The sequence below is a fragment of the Nymphalis io genome, chromosome 6 (assembly GCF_905147045.1).
Source record: "Nymphalis io chromosome 6, ilAglIoxx1.1, whole genome shotgun sequence".
In the NCBI taxonomy this organism is placed as follows: Eukaryota; Metazoa; Arthropoda; class Insecta; order Lepidoptera; family Nymphalidae; genus Nymphalis; species Nymphalis io.
Genome location: NC_065893.1, coordinates 13696422 through 13718882, shown reverse-complemented (window position 1 = coordinate 13718882; position 22461 = coordinate 13696422). Strand labels below are relative to the sequence as shown.

The following is a 22461-nucleotide window of genomic DNA, read 5'->3' as shown; positions in this document are numbered from 1 at the left end:
TTAAGGTATATTTTTAAGTACAATTATTTAATATTTGTCTTGCACCTTGTAAATACAAGAAATAATAGTGTCAGCGATGTACGGAGTGTCGAAAGACAAATCTAACGATAAGTATACTAACATTGTCAATCTGTGTGAATACATAAAAAACAGAGGCATTCTCTCTGCGGTAGTGAAACGTTATTATGGATTAAAATAAAATAAAAAAACTTTATTTCTTTTATTTTTAATTAAAATAGAATACTTTTCTATCATTAAGTGGCTGTGGTTGCCGAACAAGTGATCCTCTAGCACCGCCGTCGTCTATTAAGGTATAGGCAATTTCCGCATCCTCCTAAAACAAATAATAACAAGTATTTTTAAATTAAAAATAAATTGGAATTAAAAAATACACGAGTACACCGTAATCGATTAACTTTAAGATTATTATTATTGCTTGGTATATTATATAATGAAATTTATATCTTGTAAGAGAAGTAACGAATAATAAATATTTTTTATCATCTATATATTAAATTGATATTTAACTTTTTATATAAAAAGAATTATTTTAATATGATCACTTAATATATCATATAAAATCTTACTGAGTAAATAATTAATTACATATAACACTATCGAAAAAGGAATTAGTTAACCATTCTCACCCTTGTCACAGGTAGAGCTCTTCCTCTAATCAGCCATAGAACAGATTCCGTGCATGGTGGTACAGTCAACGAGCCTTGGTAGCAGGCGTATTGTTTTAGTGGAGGGTTGAAGTAAGACAGAATTCTGGGAGTGACGGAGGCGTTGATACCACGAGACTTGTAGGCCACATTCAGTAGTTCTGCTAAGCCGCGTTGGGTGTGATTTTTATACTGTAATAAGTTTTATTTTATATATCTGACTAAACTCTGCCTTTAGAAGTTTACGTCATAATGTAGTAGTTATAAAGATATATTAAACTGAATTGAAACTAATATTCTTAAAACGTAAAACGTAATATTTATGAGACCCGAAATATTTTTGAGATGATGTACATAAGTAAAGAAAAATAAGCATTACTAGATTAAAAACGTAATTTTTGATAATAAAGTGTTGTTGTTGTGTTGGATAATAAGTGCTTAAAAGCAATTTATATTAGTACTTTCTGCCAGCGGCTTTGCCCTTTCATCAGGAAGGGCGGTCAGTTAGGACATAACAGCGTAAACAACTAATCTCACTTTCGCGTTTACAAATATCAGTAAGGAATTATTTGAATAATGGTCAAGTTTAAGTTTGCAGTTATGAAAAACAACAGGATTTAATGAAAACGCTCTAATAAACTAATAATTAAAAAGCAAAATATATAAATTAGATGGATTTTTAAATTACGCTGAGTATTACAACTTCAAATTTTAACATTAATAAAACTTAGTGGGCGTAAAGTCGGAACAAATTAAATAGCCCTCTTATCACCGTAGCAGAGAATGGTCAGTAACTTTAATGTTGATGACTTTTGACAGGCGTGGATTAATTCTATCCAGTTATAGGAAACGATGATCCACAGAGTTTGAAGTTTTAACACAAAAAATCTTTATCAAAGAAATGTATGGACATTGACAGGCTGTTACTAGTAAATATATATAAAAAAGTTTCCACGTTTATGTTAATATTAGGAATAATTATAGCGTAATGACACGTTCCTTTTTTTGCACAAAAGTCAATAGACAGCGAAGTAATTTGTTTCATAAACATTCCTCTACCTCTTTATTAATAAGCACTTTAATTTCACCGAGCTTATTAAGCATAAAAAGAGCTGAATTAAAGTCTTCAAAACCAAATAATTGTAATGTATGTTATATCCATACTAGACAACTATACTAGGCAACGCTGGGAATGTGTTGTCCAAGGCGCTGAGTGCGCCCCGAACATCGGAATATCTACTAAAAAAACAGCGGTACCTATTCCGTTTAACGATGAGCGCCACGGGATCGCTTGCGGATGCTACTACGACGCTCAAATGGATTGGATTACCATAACCCATTTGCTAAAATAAAAAAATATCTAAACTGAATTGATTAACATATTACCTTATATAAATTAGCAATACCAAGTACGGCTTGTGGATCACGCAATGATGCCGCTAAAGCTTCGTCCAACGTTTTAAACTCAGCTGATATATGGATAACTTGGCTCTCCATGGGATATTGGAAGCCTCTTATCTTGTGTTCAGAGGGCCAGTGTAGGGTCATCGAGTGGAAGGCATATCGCCTACTGTATGCAGCTCCACCATAAACCAAGGGTTGATGCTCATGCTCCCATTCGCCATACAAGATAACTAAAACGTTAGTGTAATCATATCCATCATAATAATATAATAAACAATAAAGGTATATTGAGTAGTTACGTAATTTAATTCGTGGAATAGATTTACATTTAAAATAATCTTGTGAAATGTCGATTGAAACATGCTTGAAAGAAGCTACCTAAGTAAAGTATGTAGGTATTTTTGATTTTAATATAGACGGATATTTTTAAGTTTTGTTGATAGTAATTTTTCTTGCAATAAATATTTTCTCTCTTTTTATTTTTAAAACATGAGTTACGACATTACTGCTTTATTTTCATATGCGTAGTTTCAACAATTTAATGTAACGTTATTGCGAAGAGACCGAACTCTTTATAAACAAGAATTGCAAATATTTCTCATAAAGTTAGGCTTCAAGTGGTGTACTTACACATTCATTTTCTGACAAGACAGAAATTTTAATAAAAAAAAATACATTTTCAACTATAGAGTTATTATGTTAGGACCGCAACTGGATTCCTATTTTAAATTACAATTCTATGTTTTAAAAGACTTTTGTGTATGATTTCGTACGTATATATGTGTTACTCATGTTATGGGCTATTGGGCGGTTGGGTGGGTTTATGAGTACAATATATGTCTGTAAACATTCAGTGTAACATAAATTATTACAATTATTTGCTTCAAATTATAATACAATCATGATATAGTGTACGGGATGAATCAACATTAAGAACGTTGCTAAATGCTTACCTCGCTGGCCATTTTTATTCAACGTAAGATGGCGCGGGACGGCGTCATAGTTGATAAAACAAAGAGGGTGTTTTCCTTTAACTGTCACTAATCCAACAGCTGGTAGCTCGACTGGTGACTGCGAACGTCCACCGCATAGAGGATATGACTTATACCATTCCTTTTGTTCTGTCAAAATGCTCACTAATATTATACATGTAAAAGTGAGTTTGTTTGTTTGTTTATTACGCTTTAACTTCTTAACTACTCAACCGATTATTGATCATCGTGAAATTTTGCACATACGTTGTAAGGAATACACAAAAAACATAGCGTACCTAACGTTGAGTATATAAGGGTTTATATGCGGAAACTAGTCGAATATTTGTTACTTTAATACTTTTTTTTTTTTTTATAGAATAGGAAGGCGGACGAGCATATGGGCCACCTGATGGTAAGTAGTGTGGTGGCTCTTAGACATTAGCATTGTAAGAAATGTCAACCATCGCTTACATTTTATGTCCCTTGTGCCTGTAATTACACTGGCTCACTCACCCTTCAAACCGGAACACAACAATATCAAGTATTGCTGTTTTGCGGTAGAATATCTGATGAGTGGGTGGTACCTACCCAGACGAGCTTGCACAAAGCCCTACCACCAGTATAAGTGGTATACATTAAGTTACCGACGCTGTTCGTAAAATTAAAGACTCGTAGCTTAAGTTTAATTAACAATTGTCATGGTAATCAAATCACGAGACGGAATAGCTTTACTAAATACAATAATGAAATATTAGATTATATAATATTACAAATAGGACCTATTAATTTTAACCACTATAGCTCGAGGTACCTACGTAGACTCCGTTTTCATACTATTTAATAACCATGCACTATCAAGCTTATTCTAAATCTATTCTTATTTTCATATTTTAAATAATCTCATGTGGTGATATCTTAATCATACGCGAGCGAAGTCGGGACGGGTTATTGTTACTAGAATAATCTGAATAACATATTTTGATATTTGGTATAACTTATCTCTAAAAGTAACAGTAACAGCCTGTTAATGTCCAACTGCTAAGCTAAGGCCTTCTCTCCCTTTTGATGAGAAGGGTGGAGCTTATTCCACTACGCTGCTACAATGCGGGTTGGTAGAATACACGTGAGCAGAAATTCAATTAAATTAGACACATGCAGGTTTCCGCACGATGTTTTTCTTCACCGTCAAGCACGAGATGAATTATAAACACAAATTAAGCACATGAAAATTCAGAGGTGCTTGCCCGGGTTTTAACCCAGTATCATCGGTTAAGATTCACGCGTTCTAACAACTAGGCCATCTCGGTTTTTTTTTCTTATCTTTAATAATGTATATTAATGTAATTTTAATGTGCCTGCTTTTATTAACAGGCAGCATCACAATCTGCGTTTCAGGATTTAAAAAGTGGTCAAGATATTATATGATATTAGTATATGATATTAATTTGCAAAATAAATATTACAATAAAATACAGTAATATGAATTATCAAATCTTACCTTCATAACACCATTCTTTCGGTATCAAGCCTGAAATTAAGAAATTATAAGCACAGTGATAATTTTTTTAAATATTTTTTTTAATATCGGTCGGCGGACGATCATATGGTCCACCTGATGGTAAGTGGTCACTAACGCCCATTCACATTGGCATTGTAAGAAATGTTAACCATCGCTTGCATCACCAATGCGCCACCAACCTTGGTAACCAAGACGTTATGTCCCTTGTGCCTGTAATTACACTGACTGTACCATGGTACCATGGGTGGCGGTAAAATTTTTACAAGAACGAATTTTATGTATATTTTATTGTAATTAAGGTAATTTAAATTTATTTAATTTGATTCCTGATAGCCATTTTACAAAATTTTAGCTATATACTGTAGTAGTAAAATGTTTTTCTTTCATAATTAAATTTATGACTCAATATACAAGAAACGAAATTGCCTTTAGCATAGAACACATAGATAATGAAAGATTTTAGTTCGAATACGTGCAAGCACCTCTGAATAGTTATATGCTTAAAATGTGTTCTCGTGATTAGTGACGAAGGAAACCGTGGTGTATAAAAATGTATGTTTTGAATGACATACTGCCCGATTTATCCACGAATCCCTATTGGAACAGTAACTCTCCCTTTTCAGAAGAAGGTTTGGAGATTATTCCACCACGCTGCTACTATGCGGGTTGGTAGAATACACGTGTGGCAGAATTTCAATCAAATTAGACACACGCAGGTTTCCTCACGATGTTTTCCTTAACCGTCAAGCACAAGATGAATTATAAACACAAATTAAGCACATGAAAATTCAGTGGTGCTTGCCCGGGTTTGAACCCACGATCATCGGTTAAGATTCACGCGTCCTAACCACTTGGCCATCTCGGCTATTGGAACAGTGTGGTGGAATTAGCCACAAGGCTGCTCTTTAAGAAGACTTCGCCCAGCACTCTAATCAGTAAAGTAAATCTACTAAGTGTAGTCTAGTAATATTTAAGAAAGTTACTGGTATTTTCTGGCATCTTCGTTGTCATCTTCGCATTTTTTAGAAAAATGTTCTGTAATTAAAAGATAAAAATCAGATATCATGTAAAGTGTTCTTCATTATTCTCTACCGTCAAACTTACAATTTTTCTGGAGCTCCTTGACAACGATTTGGTACTAGCTGGCGGGAATTGCGAGGGCAGATGGAAAATCCACACCGTTTTTGGCTGAAAAATAAACATAATTCTTTTTAATGGAAGAAGACGAATGCTCGATTTGATTAAGTCATTTTCGCCTATAGATAGATTGGTCTTGCAAGAATTTTAAGCCACTTCCAATACTGTCAATTCACAACCTCATACGAAACACATTAAGAACTAGTTTGTATATATGATGATCGATAACAAGACGAAATAATTCCAATAAATTTATTAAATAATAATTTGAAATAGCATTGAAAATTGGAATATATCACTATAGCTTCGCATGACGTTACCTTAAATAACAAAAAAAATTGTTACGATTTGATAAATATTCCTTTCTCCAAATCTGTGAGCGCATCCCATAGTAACATTTAATGGGTATCTGAAACAACATTTTGTTCGCAGACAACTCGTACTTTTTAACTTTTCAATGTGGATTAGCAGAGCAAATAAAATTATGTCAAACCAAGCATAGTCCGCGTCCACGCTTCGGTACTCTCGCTACAGAACTGTCGGAATAAATTCCCTAAAAAACTGCTTACTTTTCTATTTTTTGAAATTGGGAATTAAAAATTAGATTCTTGACCGAACCTTAATGCTATAGAATACTATAAAATAATCAAAACTAAGTTTCCTTTTTAGAATTACACAGAACCGTAATATAACAATCAATATAAGCAAACAAATAAACTTTGTTCACAGGAGGCGTTAACAGAATTCAAATGAAATTAAATTTTATTTATTGCATAAAATAATTAATTTTGATTCAGAATAATGATATAAATTTTAACGGATTTTATTTTAAATATTGTCACAGTAAATTAAATATTTTAACAATATATTAAACATCAAAAATATATTTAAAATTCCAGACAATCAAAACAGTCTAATATAAATTAAATATTAATACCTTGATAAATAATGGTCTAATATTTTCCAATAAGTATTGGAATATATATTTCGTGTTTTATATAATAAAATTATTTATATATAAAAATTATTTATATAATAAAATTATTTAAATGATAACTTAGAACAAAGAGATCAATATTTGACATTTGAAAAAAGCCGCGAATTTTGCAAGCCAACACTAATGTGCTTCATTGACTACTCCAAGGCTTTTGACTGCGTACGTTAGGACTGTCTCTGGAAAATCTTAATAGAGATGGGAGTTCCCGAGCATCTGGCAGTATTAATTGCTAACCTGTAAACAAAGATGGTGAAACTGTTGTGAGAGTCAATGACGCGTTATCGGGACCTTTCAAACCGGCGAAAGGGGTACGGCAAGGCTGCATCCTATCCCCCATCCTTTTTAACATCTACGGGGAGTTCATCCTGAGAAGGGCTTTAGATGACTGGTAGGGCGGCATTTCGATAGGCGGGACGAAGATTTGCAACCTTCGATACGCAGATGATACAACTCTAATCGCGTCATCCGAAGAAGAACTTGGCGTACTCTTCAGAAGAGTCCAACACGAAAGCGAGCAGGTTGGTCTAACAGTCAATAGAGCAAAGACTAAAGTTTTAATAGTAGATAGGGCTGGTACACTTATTCGAACCGGAGAACTAAGTGACCTTGAATTTGTCTCTGAGTTTTTGTATCTCGGCTCACTACTGACCGACCAAGGAGGCTGTGAAAAGGAGATCCGGCGACGATCTCAAATGGCCAAGTCTGCCATTTGCAAACTAACCCGAATATGGCAGAACAGGAAAATATCGATTAAAACGAAAAAACGGCTCGTTCAGACTTTTATATTCTCCATCTTTCTTTATGGCTTGAAGATCGACGCGTTCGAGATGTGGTGCTAGCGAAGAATACTGCGCATACCATGAACGGCCAAGAGAACCAATTTCTCGATCCTGCAACAACTGCACATAAAAACGAGATTGTCAAGTATTTGCTACCAGCGTGTCCTTCGTTATTTTGGTCATATAGATAGATAGATAGATAGATAGATAAAGTCTTTATTTGGATCACACCACATGAGTAAAAATAAGAAGATAAAAAAGAAATGACAAAAGTAACAAAGAGTTTAAGTTAATTTATGTCGTAGAAAAAAATAAATAAAAAATTAACTAACTTACAAAAATATTTACAAAAATATTTACAAAAATATTTTGCATCCAATTTTATTTAATCTATATCTATTAAATATAATTGGATGCAAAATGGGAATTGCATTATTATGGAAACACAAAGAAAAGAGAAAAAAAAATAAATAAAAATTAACAAAAATTAACTGTAAAGTGGTGTGGCATCCAAAATGGACAACCTCTCAGTTGAAGCTGGCATAATATTAACCCAGCACTGATTTTCAGAGGCCTCCATGTGACATTGATGGACGGCCATGTAAACGTGACAAAGAGTAATATCAAATATTAAAGTGGTAGATTGTTACGTATAAACAAGTTATCAAATTACAAGTTAATAAAACTTAAAACTAAAGTCGTTATCTGAAATACGTATACGATTATAAAAAAATAGAAGATTAAATCCGATATACAAATTAAAAAGTTGACATTTAGGCGGTATTTTTGAAAATTAATATGACTCCGACTCAAACTCAGCGATCAACGCCATGGGAAGTAATGGCGGCCAATGCTATTAAGAAACAACACGGCGAATGAGCATTCTGAGAAGCGAGAATAGGTAAGTACATAAGACCTATCTTTGTTTTTGCTTTACATAAATATATTACGTTATTTGTGTTTACAGATTAATTATGTAATTTACATAGATAATATCAATCTATACATATAAATAAAATTGGAGTGTCTGTTTTAAATATCGAAATAACCGCTTTTTACTACATGCATATGAATATATATACGGTACATACACCGAAATAACATTTTTTACAATTTTTATCTGTCTGTCTGTCTGTCTGTTTGTTCCGGCCAATCTCTGAAATGGCTGGACCTATTTTGATGGGACTTTTATTGGCAGGTAGCTGATCATATATATCATAGCATATATCGCGAAGGCAGCCTGACAACCTCGACAAGCTGATGGTGCTTGGCAAAGTAGAGGGAAAACGACCAAGTGGCCGCTGCCCCACACGGTGGTCGGACCAAGTTACCAAGCTCACTGATCTCCAAATGACCACAGCCCTGAGGAAAGCTGAGGACAGGAAGGACTGGAGAAAATTCACAGCGATCGTGACCCAGACCCTAGATCAGAGTGGACACGACCTTCAGCAATGAAGTAAACGACCGAGAAATTTGACATTCGAAACACTGAGAATCAAAAACCAAAATTAATTCATGAATGAATCTAAAAAGATAGTTTTCTTTAAAATGTCAAATATTTGTATTCATCTAAGAAACCATTAATATAACGTATTATTAACCTACAGGAAAAAGGGGCAAACCTTTTTACTTATTTTTTTCTTATTTTCAGTATTTTTTTTTAAATTTGTATATATACTTATATCATTTTTTAACTAATTTCACTTTTGTTTACACATAAAACGTGTAATAGAAAGAGACACTAATAAAACAGAAAGAGACGGGTAAGCATAACGCTATTTTGTTATGCGACAATTTCTGGCATTTCACTCTACTGCAAGCCGATGTATATACATCATAACAATATATGTAATAAACATTTCTTTTGTTTTTCGATACTATATATTTAACAAGCTATTGCCGCTGCCGCGTATATTCGCTCGCGACTAAGTATAGGTAAATGATAGATGGTTGTAAGGAAGGTATGGAGTCAATGTAAACGGCGAGTACATCTCACAAATTCGATTTGCCGACGATATCGTCATCATAGCAGAGTCGCTGGAACAACTCACCGAAATGCTGCGTAGCCTAGGCGAGTCTTCCCGGTGTGTCGGTCTCGGTATGAACTTGGACAAGACCAAGGTCATGTTCAATAGGCATGTCGTGCCGGGACCGATATACGTCGAGGGGAAACCTCTCGAAGTTGTTAGTGAATATACCTACCTAGGATAGATAATACAAGTCGGTAGGAACAACTTCGAGAAGGAAGCCGATCGAAGAATTCGCTTGGGATGGGCAGCATTTGGCAACCTTCGTCAAGTCCTCAAGTCGTCTATACCGCAATGTTTGAAGACGAAAGTCTTCAACCAATGCGTCTTACCTGCCATGACATACGGTGCCGAAACGTGGACACTAACTGCGGGACTAGTCCACAAATTCAAAGTCGCTCAGCGTGCTATGGAGCGAGCTATGCTCGGAGTATCTTTGAAGGATAAGATCAGAAATGAGATTATCCGGAAAAGAACCGGAGTCACCGACATAGCTTGCAAAATTAGCAGGCTGAAGTGGCAGTGGGCTGGTCACGTATGTCGTAGGACCGATGGCCGTTGGAGCAGACGAGTCCTAGAGTGGAGACCGCGAATCGGCAAGCGCAGCGTAGGGCGCCCTCCTGCCAGGTGGACCGACGACCTTAAGAAGGTGGCGGGCACCAACTGGATGCGGAAGGCGGAGGACAGGGAGCTTTGGCGCACCTTGGAAGAGGCCTATGTTCAGCAGTGGACAACGATTGGCTGTTGATTGATTGTAAGGAAGTATGTTTATGGAAGTCATTTTGCTGAAGAGTTTGTATGGTTGAACACGCTAATCTCAGGAATTGCTGGGAAAATGTATTCCTTTTGAGAGTTTCCGTTGCGTGCGCTGCGTAAACGGTTAAAGTTACACAACAATCATGTAAGACTGAATTGTTCCTCTTAAAAAGTTAATTCTGAAAAAAGTCCGCGATACGATATGTCTATCTTTTAAGATTGACTCACTATAACCTTTTTATGGTAATCAAATTTGTTCTAATATAATGCATTATTTGCGAAGCCGTTTTTATAAACATGGAATTAATTCTTATGAAAGATATCGAGATAAGATAATGGACAGTATTAGTACTTTTCATAGTTTTGACATATTTCAACATTGAAAGAGTAGGTTGTTTGAAAATACTTTAAATACTTAAGTTTTTGTTTTCGGTTTGTAAATAACTTTGTAATTTAAAGTTTATAAGTTAGGGAGGCATTTCGCTTCGTCACCGCACAAATCTTTTTCTCTTTGTTTTATTAAATTTATACTTAGCCGTTTAGTTGATAATAAATAGGTACTTATTTTTTAAATACACAGATTTACCTTTTAGTTTTAAAAGGACACAATAAAGCACAGGGAAAAGATTCAAGTATGTCGGAATAGACTTAAGGGAATGCTGTTTTTCACATGTATGATTCCAATTGTATGTTGCCCTATCTAGATTTGGGTGTGGCGAAAACTAAAAAATACTTATATCCCACGAAAATATAACTAAAAATGTTGTATAAACTAAAATATTATAAGTCTGCTCTTAGTGATTTCTTTAAGTTATACGCAAGTGACGCGGGCACAGATAGTAAAATATCAAAACCTTTATTAACCAACGAAATTAGGAAGATGTAAGTTAAAAACATGTTATTTTTTTTGTACTAACATAATCTTTAAATTATTTTAATAACATGTGTGAAAAAAATATGATTATATCATGTAAACTTTTTTTTTATAAGCAAATCCATTTAGGCACTCTCGTATAATTTCTGCTCCGTCCGAGTTTTGACTGTGACGTCATTTCGCCCATTCGTTATTGCGGGCGACTCTTTTGCGATACGCGCGTCGATAATTTTAAATTTATTTTTGTTGAGTATGTTAATAATATATAATATTATTGATAATTATTTGAGGATAATTACTGAGCACAATAAAAGACGTCCGTTCGGTTAAGCGTTTAATTGCGAGAGACCACCATACATAGGTTTACAATTACCCACAGTTAAAAGTAATATTATAAAACTACCCCATACATTACACCCTCACCCTTAATTACTTATACATTACTTAGAATTAACTTAACCTAACTTAAAAATAAATTATATAATATTAGTTGCCTAATCAAATTAGAATCGAAATCGTTCAACTGGTTTCCTAACGCGCTGGGAACGAATCGATGGTGGAACATCTACCTGAGTCTCAGGGGATATCGATGGTGGAATAATAAGTTCCGTGTTGGATGATTCAGCCGACTCAGTCATCGGTATTTCTAGCTGTGGCTCAGATATGGGGTGATCACTCGGCATGTTTTGGTTTTGTGGTGGCGATTTTGACGTAGATAAATCAAAGCTTACCCAACGTTTTTTTATCTGATTAACGTGTCTTTTGATAGGTGGACCGTCATCCCTACCTATGAGGTAATTACGAGACCCAAAATTACCATCTATTTTACCTTTTAACCATTTCTTTCCTTCCCCATAATTCCTTACCCAGACATTATCCCCTTGTTTAAATTGCCTTATAACTCCTTTTCCTCTTTCTATTTGCTTATTTTGCACCTCCCGTACTCTATCTTCCATCGCCCAATCCCTATGCAATAAGTCTAGTCTCGATCTTATACGCCTACGTTGTAAAATCATGGCAGGTGAAAGACCCGTGGTACTTTGATCGACGTTCCTGTATGCTAATAAATAGGTTTGCAATGCGGCATCGATATCGCAACCATCCCTTAACGACTTTTTTATTGCCCGTTTGCACAACTTAACAGCGCCTTCCGCTGCTCCATTACTAGACGGATGATACACGGGGGAGAATGTAACCTTAATACCGTTGTTCCTCATAAAATTGGCATATTATTTGCTCGAGAAAGGCGGCCCATTATCCGAAACAATATCTTTAGGCAAACCGAACCTAGCGAAAGTTTCCCGTAAAACTTTAATAACAGCAGCCGCGGTCGTATTTGGCATGTTAAAAATTTCTAACCATTTCGATGTGGAGTCTATTAAAACTAAAAATGTTTTACCGTTAAGCGGTCCTAAGAAGTCAATATGGATTCTTGACCATGGCTCCGGAATAAAAGGCCATGGCTTGATCGGAGCTTTCGCTGGTGCTGCGTTTTCCATCGCACAAGTAACACACTCATTACAAGTGCGTTCAATGTCGGCGTCGATACCGGGCCACCAAACGTAACTACGTGCAATGCTCTTCATCTTTACTATACCTAAATGACCAACGTGTATTTCCTTTAGCAACTCAGATGTTAATGATTTAGGTATTACTAAGCGGTATCCCCAAATTATACACCCCGCATCTAAATACAATTCATTACGACGTACAAAATATGGCTTAAGATCTTCATCGTCGCACGCCTTGGACCACCCGGATTGTAAGTATAAAATTACTTTCTTAAGTATGTTATCCTTATTCTGATGTTCTACTACTGTCTTCCGTGTTATAGGTAAAAAATTTTGTATGAAATTAACGTAAGTTTTCTCCTCTACTTGTAGTTTCCCTTCTCCCGTTGGAAATCTAGATAAAGCATCGGCCGCGTTCTTATTACTTTGAACGTATTCAATATTATAATTATAACCAGCTAAAATAACGGCCCACCGTTGCATTCTGCTAGCCGCCATTGTAGGGATACCATGTTTATCACCGAAAATAGCTACCAACGGTTTATGATCCGTGCGTAACGTAAATTTCCTTCCGTATAAGTACGTGTGAAATTTTTTAATGCCATAAATAATAGCTAAAGCTTCCTTTTCTATTTGAGCATACGATTTCTCAGCAGCATTAAGCACCCGAGACGCATAAGCTATAGGTCGCTCCCCTTTAGCGGTTATATGTGAATTTTTTTTTTTTTTTTTATATTCGCCGGGAGGGCAAATGACTCTACTCCACCTGTTGGTAAGTGGTAGTAGAGTCCAAACGCGACGACGGCCAGTACAGACGGGAAAAACGTTCTGCACTAGCCGCCTTCGCCTTGCCGGCCCGCAAGATGCCTCTTCACGCCTCGTTTGAAGGAACCCGGGTTGTAAGAGGAGGGGAACACGTGAGCTGGTAAGGAATTCCATTTTTTGGAAGTGCGACAAAGAAAGGAGTTGCCAAATTTCTTTGTTCGCGATGGAATTGATGTACAGTTAGGCGGTGACATCGAGAACCAGCTCGCGTGGACTTAAGAAGGAAGGGGGAAGCAGGAATTAGAGAGAATAATTCCTCAGAGCACTCGCCGTGATACAGTCGATAGAAAGCGCTCAGTGCTGCTATCTCACGACGGAATTGTAAAGGTTCAAGGGTGTTTGTGACCTTTACGTCGCCAATAATGCGTACGGCACGTCGCTGCAACCGGTCCAAGGCCTCAAGTAGGTACTTAGCGGAGCCATCCCAAAGGTGCGAGCAATATTCCACGCAAGACCGTACCTGTGTTTTGTACAGCAGGCACAGTTGTTGTGGCGTGAAAAAGCGCCGCACCTTGTTCAGAACTCCGAGTTTCCGTGAAGCTGTTTTTATAACAGCCTCGATGTAATCCCTTGGACTAAGGTCGCAGCGAACGTCAATCCCCAGCATGGCGATTTTGCTTTGCATCACCAGCGGAGTACCACAGAGGGAGGGAAGAGGGGAAAATGTTGACTTTTTCGCCGTGAGAGCGCATACCTGTGTTTTCTTGGCATTAAACTCAACAAGATTATCAGAGCCCCATTTGGCGATGAGCTCTAACGTCCTATCGAGTTCAATGACAAGATTCTTCCGCCTCTCCTCAATTTCCGCTCGCCCAGCCACTGCGCGTCCGTGGTATCCACCATGCACTGTACTATCGTCTGCATAGCAATGTATGTTCCCAAAGGAGAGCATATCATTGATATGCAAAAGAAAGAGTGTGGGAGATAGCACAGATCCCTGGGGGACCCCAGCATTCACTACATAGAATTGTGAAGCGCAACCATCAACTAAAACACGAAGGCTACGCTTGTGTAGGAAGCTGGCCATCCAGGTGCATAGCTGAGCAGGCAGACCATATGCCGGCAGCTTGGAGAGAAGACTTCTGTGCCAGACCCTGTCGAAAGCCTTGGAGATATCGAGGCTGACAACCAACGATTCTCCATGCTTGTCGATAGCCTCACCCCAGAGGTGCGTTACGTACGCTAGAAGATCACCTGTGGACCGTTTTGGTCGAAACCCGTATTGACGATCATTAATTAAAGAGTGATCTTCTAGGTAATGGATCAGTTGGTTGTTTAAAATCCGTTCCATCACCTTACAAAGTACTGAGGTGATAGCTATTGGCCGATAATTTGCCGGGTCAGACCGATCCCCTTTTTTGGGAACCGCTTGCACATTAGCACTTCTCCAAGCCTCTGGCACACTTCCCGAAGAGAGAGAAAGTTGGAACAGGCGCGTTAACACAGGAGACAGCTCCGCTGCGCACTTCTTCAGCACTATGGCTGGTATTCCATCGGGACCGCTAGCTTTCCGTACATCAAGTGATTGCAGCTCCGCACGCACATCACGTTGCCTGATTTTAATGTCAGGCATCGTATGGCCACATGCAGGTATTGTAGGTGGCAGTGCACTACAATCATCGATGACGGAATTGTCGGCAAAGAGTTTAGCCAGGAGATCAGCTTGCTCTTGCGGACTGTGAGCTAGCGATCCGTCCGGATTTCTGAGCGGTGGCAGCGAAGGTTGGCAGAAATTGGTTTGCACAGACTTGGTCAGACGCCAGAAGCTACGGGAGCCCCTAGGATGCGAAACAAGGTCATGACCAATCTGTACAATGCGCTGTGCATCCGCTCTCGTGTATGCCTTTCTACAGGACTTGGAAATTACAGCCCCTACTCCATAACTGCTGGCGTCAGTTGTTAGAATTAAGGATAAGTCAGGTGAATAATGTGCTAAAATTTCACTAGATGTTAACAATTGCTTAACCTTATTAAAAGCTATATTACTTTCTGTATTCCATTCATATATTTTTTCTTTTTTTAATAAAATATACAATGGTGTTAAAATTGTACTAATGTTTGGAACAAATCTAGCGTAATATATAACTAATCCTAAAAATGAGCGCAATTCGGATACATTATTCGGTATGCGAACCTTCTGAATTGCTTCAATCTTATTTGGGCATGTATGAACCCCTTCTTTACTAATTACAAAGCTTAAATATGTAACAGAGTCGGCAAAGAACGTACACTTATCTTTTTTAATTTTTAAACCATATTTTTGTAATCGATTAAATACCTCGTGAAGTGTTTTTAAATGTGATTGGTCGTCCTCCCCGGTAATTATCACATCATCTAGGAAAACACCCACTCGAGGCATATCCGAAAATAGTTGTTCTAACAATCTTTGAAAAATACCTGGACTCGAAGCCAAACCATAAATCAGTCTATTATACCTAAATAAGCCCTTGTGAGTGTTTATTACAGTGTATTTTTTTGATTCATCAAGTTCAAGTTGTGCATAGGCCTGAGACAGATCTAACTTAGTAAATTTGATACCCCCGTGTAATTTAACTAACAGATCCTCGACTCTCGGTAAAGGAAAACGATCCACCTCCAAGCACTTATTTAATGTTAATTTAAAATCACCACATACGCGTATTGTGCCGTCCTTTTTCATTACCGGTACGATCGGTGTAGCCCAGTCAGATGTAGTAACCGGCGTGATCACTCCATCCCGTACCAGCTGATCCAGCGCCCGCTCCACAGGCTCGCGAAGTGCGTAAGCAAGCGGTCGTGCGCGCATGAACACCGGCTTCGCGTCGGGTCGCAGCCGAAAACCAACCGTTCCACCATTGAATCGTCCCAGCCCGTCCGAAAACACTTCAAAATATCTGGAACTGAATTCATTCAAATTAAACAGCTTGGAATTAAAATCAATACTATTACAATTCATAATAGGAATCTCGATCTGTAACTCGCTAATCCAATGCCTGCCTAACAGATTCGTTTTTGCATCTTTTATAATAAATAAATCCAACGATTTTCTTTTATTTTTGTAATTAACTATAGGACTTATTTTACCAACAGGTTTTACAATTTCTCCAGTATAATAGCGTAAATTTAAATCACACTTTCGAATTAAATTATGTGACAGATATTTCTTATAGCAATTATAACTAATGCATGATATCGCACTGCCCGTGTCTATTTCCATACAAAGAACACATTTATCAATATTGATACTAATTGTGTATGGTGCAATTTTTTTTAAATAGCTACTTATAGAAAAATTGTTTACCTCCTCACTGCCCGAGCCTTCGTTTTCTGTGCATACGGAACTATCATTTTTTACGATGTTTAATGACACTTGACTGTAGTACTGGACAAACCTTTTTTAAATGACCTTGTTCGTTGCAAACTCGACATATATAAAGTCTAAATTTACACCGATTTACTTGATGATTTGCACCACAAACGTCACACACTTGTTTAAAAGTCGTTCCCTTCTTTTGTCGTGCGAAGTCATTCATATTATTATCGCTCCGCCTGCTAATTATCGCTCCGCTTGTGAGGCTTGTACCACTGCTTAAAACCGGTTCTCGCGTTCCTACGTTCATATATTTTCGTAGATGTTTCCCTGTGCTTCTTCTCCTGGAGGTAATCTGGTTTATAGATTCCTCCGCCTCTGATACGCCGTCACCTAATCTTCTGGTACGACCTTCTACCAAGGCTGCATCCGCCTCTGCAGCTTCCATTGTCACCGCGAGTTTAAACGCCGAATCGAACGTTATATTATCCTCCGCAAACATTCTTTGACGGATACAGTCACTGTTAATACCACATACAAATTGATCCCTCAAATTATCCAATAATGTTTCCGAACAAAAACCGCAATGTTTCGTCAATTTCTTTAATGCCGCCGCATATTCCGCCACGGACTCATTATGACGTTGCACTCTTTGTCTGAATTTGAACCGCTCCGCCAATACACTCGGTTTTGGTTGAAGATGGCGTCGCATAACATCCACCAGCTCTTCATAACTTTTCGCAGATGGTTTGACTGGTGTACATAAATTCACCATCAGTTCGTACGCGTCACTTCCGATCACCATTATCAGTGTCGCTACTCGTATCGCCGGTTTCACATCGTTAACAATAAAATAATGTTCCAACCGATCCACATACAAATTCCAATCGTCCTTGCCAAGGTCGAAGTGTTCCAGTTTTCCCACCGACATAGTAATAAAAACGATGCGTCACACACGTAGTTTCTTTACTACTCGTCGCCACTGTTGAGTATGTTAATAATATATAATATTATTGATAATTATTTGAGGATAATTACTGAGCACAATAAAAGACGTCCGTTCGGTTAAGCGTTTAATTGCAAGAGACCACCATACATAGGTTTACAATTACCCACAGTTAAAAGTAATATTATAAAACTACCCCATACATTACAATTTTATCCCTCTTTGTGATTTGACGCCACACATACGTTCTTTTACTTATATCCAAGAGGTGGTCTCTTAGACTCAACTGCTTCAGCCCATCGGTCAGGTAAACTAGAAAATCACCGGTGGTAACTTTACATTTAATTCAATACTGTAACATGGTAATTCAAGAGTGCCCTTATAAGCCTATTTGTATAAAGAATTATTTGATTTCATTTGTATCATACGTACTATATTCGACTACATATTTTACTTTCAAAGAAACATTAAAGATTTTTTCAACGTATACCACGTACGTGTATTATATATTGGCGATACGGCGTTGTTCATAAGTTAGCTTCAAGATTAAAAATAAATTTAACGTTGAAATGCATTTTTCACCGATACAAACTCTTATGACGACACTATCTGTATTCAACGTATCAAGGCCGTATTACGAACATTCTGAATTATGTTTATATTAAGCGAATACTATAACTAGCCTGTAAAAAATAATTGTTTGATCCTCAAACTAAGAACTTATAAATACGACAAATATTACTACTAAGGTTCTTATAGTAAAATGCTCATCACGAAAATATCGAATTGCTTTTGTTGATAATATATATAGCCAGACACTGGCTCACGCGAAAAGGGGTCTTTTAACCTTTAAAATGGAACACAATAACGCTAAGTTTTGTTGTTTGGCGATATAATATGTTATTATCCATAAACTCGTACCAATATTATATTTCCATTATTAAAATAACCAACTGCCACCGATGCTTAACCAACACGTGCCGCCAAAGCAAGTATTGAATCGGTAAAAGGACATTGCGTCACGGTATTCAGAACATGGCGTACCTTAGTGAAACATGAACGTGACATGTTTGTGACCTGAAAACTGACGCGTATTTCAAAATTACAATATTCGTTACTCTACTCACAATCACTTTTAAATCGTGATTTTACAAGATAAATCTATGTAGACATAATAATTCCCTTAAGTCGTATCAATACGCAAATAATTTCATTATTGAAACTATTGTAAGTAAATGATAATAATTGCTACAAAAATATAAATCAGATATATTTTATTCACAAGGAATAAAATTAAATGATAACTTATTTAACGGATTCGGAAGGTAAAATAGTACTTAAAATTGACCTTTGAACTTAATTCAAGCCCACAAAACTCACTTAAAAAGTCCAAACCAATAACTAAACGACTGAACCTGTAAAATCAAGTTCTTTTTATTTATTTATTTTTACTTGTACTTTTATTTTAGCTATACGTAAGAAAACGTTATACTTACGTATGAGCCAGTTACAACTAGGGATTAAGGAAGTCCCATAAGATACACGACTCTTCCCATCATAAATCTTGTTACAACGTATATAAAGAAAATACTCTGGACAAGTCACTCACAAATTAAAACGAGCTTATCTTTCGTTAGAATATAAATAATAATATTAATATAATGTTATGAGCACGAGAAGGAAGTTAAATACTTGTCACGTGAAATATAAACAAAATAATATTTTAATTTTAATTGTGAAAAAATTGTTATTTTACTTTAGGTAACTTTATGTCAATATTACGTATAAAGGTCGAAGATTAGAACGTAATTAATATATAGTAATTCCCTTAAGATATTTTTTTACATAACGAAAGCATATAAAGTAAAAACGGGACACATACATGTTAAAAAGTATAATTAAAATGTATTTTATTATAAAATTTATTTTGATTATAATGTGAACGAAAAATAATTTAAATAAATGTCACGATATTTTTAAAAAGTACAAGAAACATAAACTTAGTTTAATCATTTTATAGGTCCCAAAAATATTTACGAAAAAGTCAACAAAGGCTAAATCTCTCTGAGCTCTATAAACTTCGTAACTTTCGGTCGCTTTCATTTATATTCAAGCTTAAATTTGTCGTTCGTTATAGCCTACAGCTATATTAATTAATGTATAGCGGATGAATAATTCTATTCGTGGTAGGGCTTTGTCCTGGCCCGTCTAGGTGGGTACCAACCATTCACGAGTTAACCAGTGTAACTATAGACACAATGGACATAACATCTCAGTTCCCAAGGTTGGTGGTGCATTGGCGATGTAAAGAATGGTTATAATTTCTTACCTCGCTAATGTCTATGAGCGGTGGTGACCACATACCATCAGGTGGCCCATTTGATCGTCCGTCTACCGTTAACTTAAAAAAAACAGGTTATTAGTTAAGTCTGAATACAGATCAGGTAAAAATATTAAATCAAACATGACCGGCTAAAGAACGCCAGGATAATTTCTCCTTTAAATCTAATTTCCGATCACCTTTACAAAACTGAACCCGCCCAGTTATAGATACCATACAGTCTAAAATTGCAGGTTTAGTCTACACTAAGTACTCCCTTATTCACCTTTCCATAGGCCATTTTGTCGCGAGCTTCATTATCTAATTGTCGTTGTATATCGTCAGCATCATCATTCAATGTATTCGGACGCGTAGTTGTTTGGTCCTGGGTACCTGAAATGGAGCCTTTAGTGTATTTTGCATTTCCAAATTTTCTCAACATTGGATTGTGACTTTGAACTGGTTGCCCGTCTGGGTAAGTATTCTAGAATGGTTAATATTTCTTACAGCGCCAATGTCCATGGGCGGTTGTGACCACTTACCATAAGTGGCCTATTTGCCCGTCCGCCCATATAATTGATATTAAAAAAGATGTTAATTTTGCTATTTTCTATACTTAAAATGCTTTGTTCAATATTGAAGCATTGCAGTTACCAGTAAAATTGTTGGTCAACGATAAACCTACACTGGTTCAGAAAAGAAAACACCCTGACTTAAGGGATCCAAGTGAAATTTGTTATTGCATATAATTTACAATAATATAAGAATTAAATAGCCAGGAAGCGATTTCGTCGATGTATATTTGTAAACTCACTAATTTTATAATAACTTTAGGGATTCAAACGATTCTATAGATTTCTATTAATTTAACAACTAAAGCAGTTTAAACATTACTGGGTATTATGTGTTATCGTATACATGCCTCAAGATATATATTATACAGATCTGACTGACTAGTAGAATAGAAATAAGCTTGTGATTGTTTAACTATATTTTATGTTTAAACTAATTAATATTCCTATTTTGGTTTTAGTTACATGTTATATAATACTTAATATAATAAGATAAGTATGTTAACCGTTGGTTTACCAAATAGTTGGTTACCGCTTCGGGAATTCGCAGATAATACGCTGAAGATTACTACTGAAATCTTTATGATCACAATTCGTAACATATATTATAATAAAATTTATACTATTATTGAAATAAATAATAAAGCATAATAATCGCTGAATTCACATAAAATCAAATAATTATTATTCACTTTTGAAATTCATATTTTATGTCATTTTGAAATCTACGTCAGATGAAAAACTAAGAGATTCTAAAATAATCTCTTTTATTGCAACGATACGATTGATAGAACGATGGTTTGAAATTCGATAATTTGTTATACCAATGATATTAAACTTGTAAATTTTATACAGTAACAGCCTGTTAATGTCCCACTGCTGGGCTAAGGCCTCCTCTCCCTTTTGAGGAGAAGGTTTGGAGCTTATTCCACCACGCTGCTCCAATGCGGGTTGGTAGAATACACATGTGGCAGAATTTCAATGAAATTAGACACATGCAGGTTTCCTCACGATGTTTTCCTTCACCGTTAAGCACGAGATGAATTATAAACACAAATTAAGCACATGAAAATTCAGTGGTGCTTGCCCGGGTTTGAACCCACGATCATCGGTTAAGATTCACGCGTTCTTACCACTAGGCCATCTCGGCTTTCAAATTTTATACATATAGATTGAATTACTTTTAAATGAATCTCTATAGTTGCTATGAATATTAGGTAGTGGTACCGTTCCACTAAAACAGCGGGTAATTTTTGAGTTTTCATTCTTTAGCAATTCCTTTGACATTCGCCAGCAAGTAAATAGCTTAATGATTTTCGTTTTCAACTTAAGGTGCTTTTAAAAAAAATTGTCATCAACGTATTACTACAGAAAATTATCAGAATAATTAGAATATCTTATAAAAAGGTAGCTTAATGTAATAATTGACTGCCTCGTTGGTCTAGTGGCTTGATATAAGGCCGCAGACCCGGAGGTCCTGGGTTCAATTCCCAGGTCGGGCCAATAAAAAGTTATTGGGTTTTTCTGTCAGAAAATTCTCAGTAGCAGCCCGTAGTCTGGAAGTTGGAAGTGTGTACACTCCCGTGCCTCGGAAAGCACGTAAAGCCGTTGGTCCTGTGCCTGAACTCTTTCCGGTCGTGTCGGATTGCCGTCCCATCGGATTATGAAAGTTAGGGAATAGAGAGAGCACCTGTGTTTGCGCACACACTTGTGCACTATAATATCTCCTGCGTAGTTGGCTAATCTCTCTTGAGATTGGCCGCCATGGCCGAAATCGGTCTGGAGGACATTATTATTATTAATGTAATAATTAGACAAATACATCTCACATATTTTTAAAAAATATTTTCTTAATTAAGGGCTTCA

At 36.4% G+C, this 22461-nt stretch overlaps 1 protein-coding gene across 1 annotated transcript; it reads right to left on the bottom strand.

Moving 5' to 3' along the window:
* Window positions 1-226: 226 nt before the first annotated feature.
* Window positions 227-21197, bottom strand: LOC126769249 (carbonic anhydrase 3-like). The gene is made up of 9 exons (XM_050487886.1): window positions 21128-21197; window positions 20310-20416; window positions 5667-5750; window positions 5546-5597; window positions 4542-4571; window positions 3023-3190; window positions 2052-2299; window positions 648-857; window positions 227-334 (listed from the first exon to the last, which is right to left on the bottom strand). The coding sequence occupies exons 1-9, from the start codon at window positions 21195-21197 to the stop codon at window positions 227-229; spliced, it is 1077 nt and encodes a 358-aa protein (XP_050343843.1).
* Between the last annotated feature and the right edge of the window lie 1264 nt (window positions 21198-22461).

What these genes read in the sequence shown, in the direction of transcription:
- LOC126769249 (XM_050487886.1), bottom strand. Translation starts at nt 21,197, where the DNA reads ATGTTACGAATTGTGATCATAAAGATTTCAGTAGTAATCTTCAGCGTA. An exon ending in ACAAAATGGCCTATGGAAAG is followed by an intron (nt 5,751 to 20,309) that starts GTGAATAAGGGA and finishes TTTATTTTTCAG; the next exon opens with CCAAAAACGGTGTGGATTTT. An exon ending in GAATAAAAATGGCCAGCGAG is followed by an intron (nt 2,300 to 3,022) that starts GTAAGCATTTAG and finishes CTAACGTTTTAG; the next exon opens with TTATCTTGTATGGCGAATGG.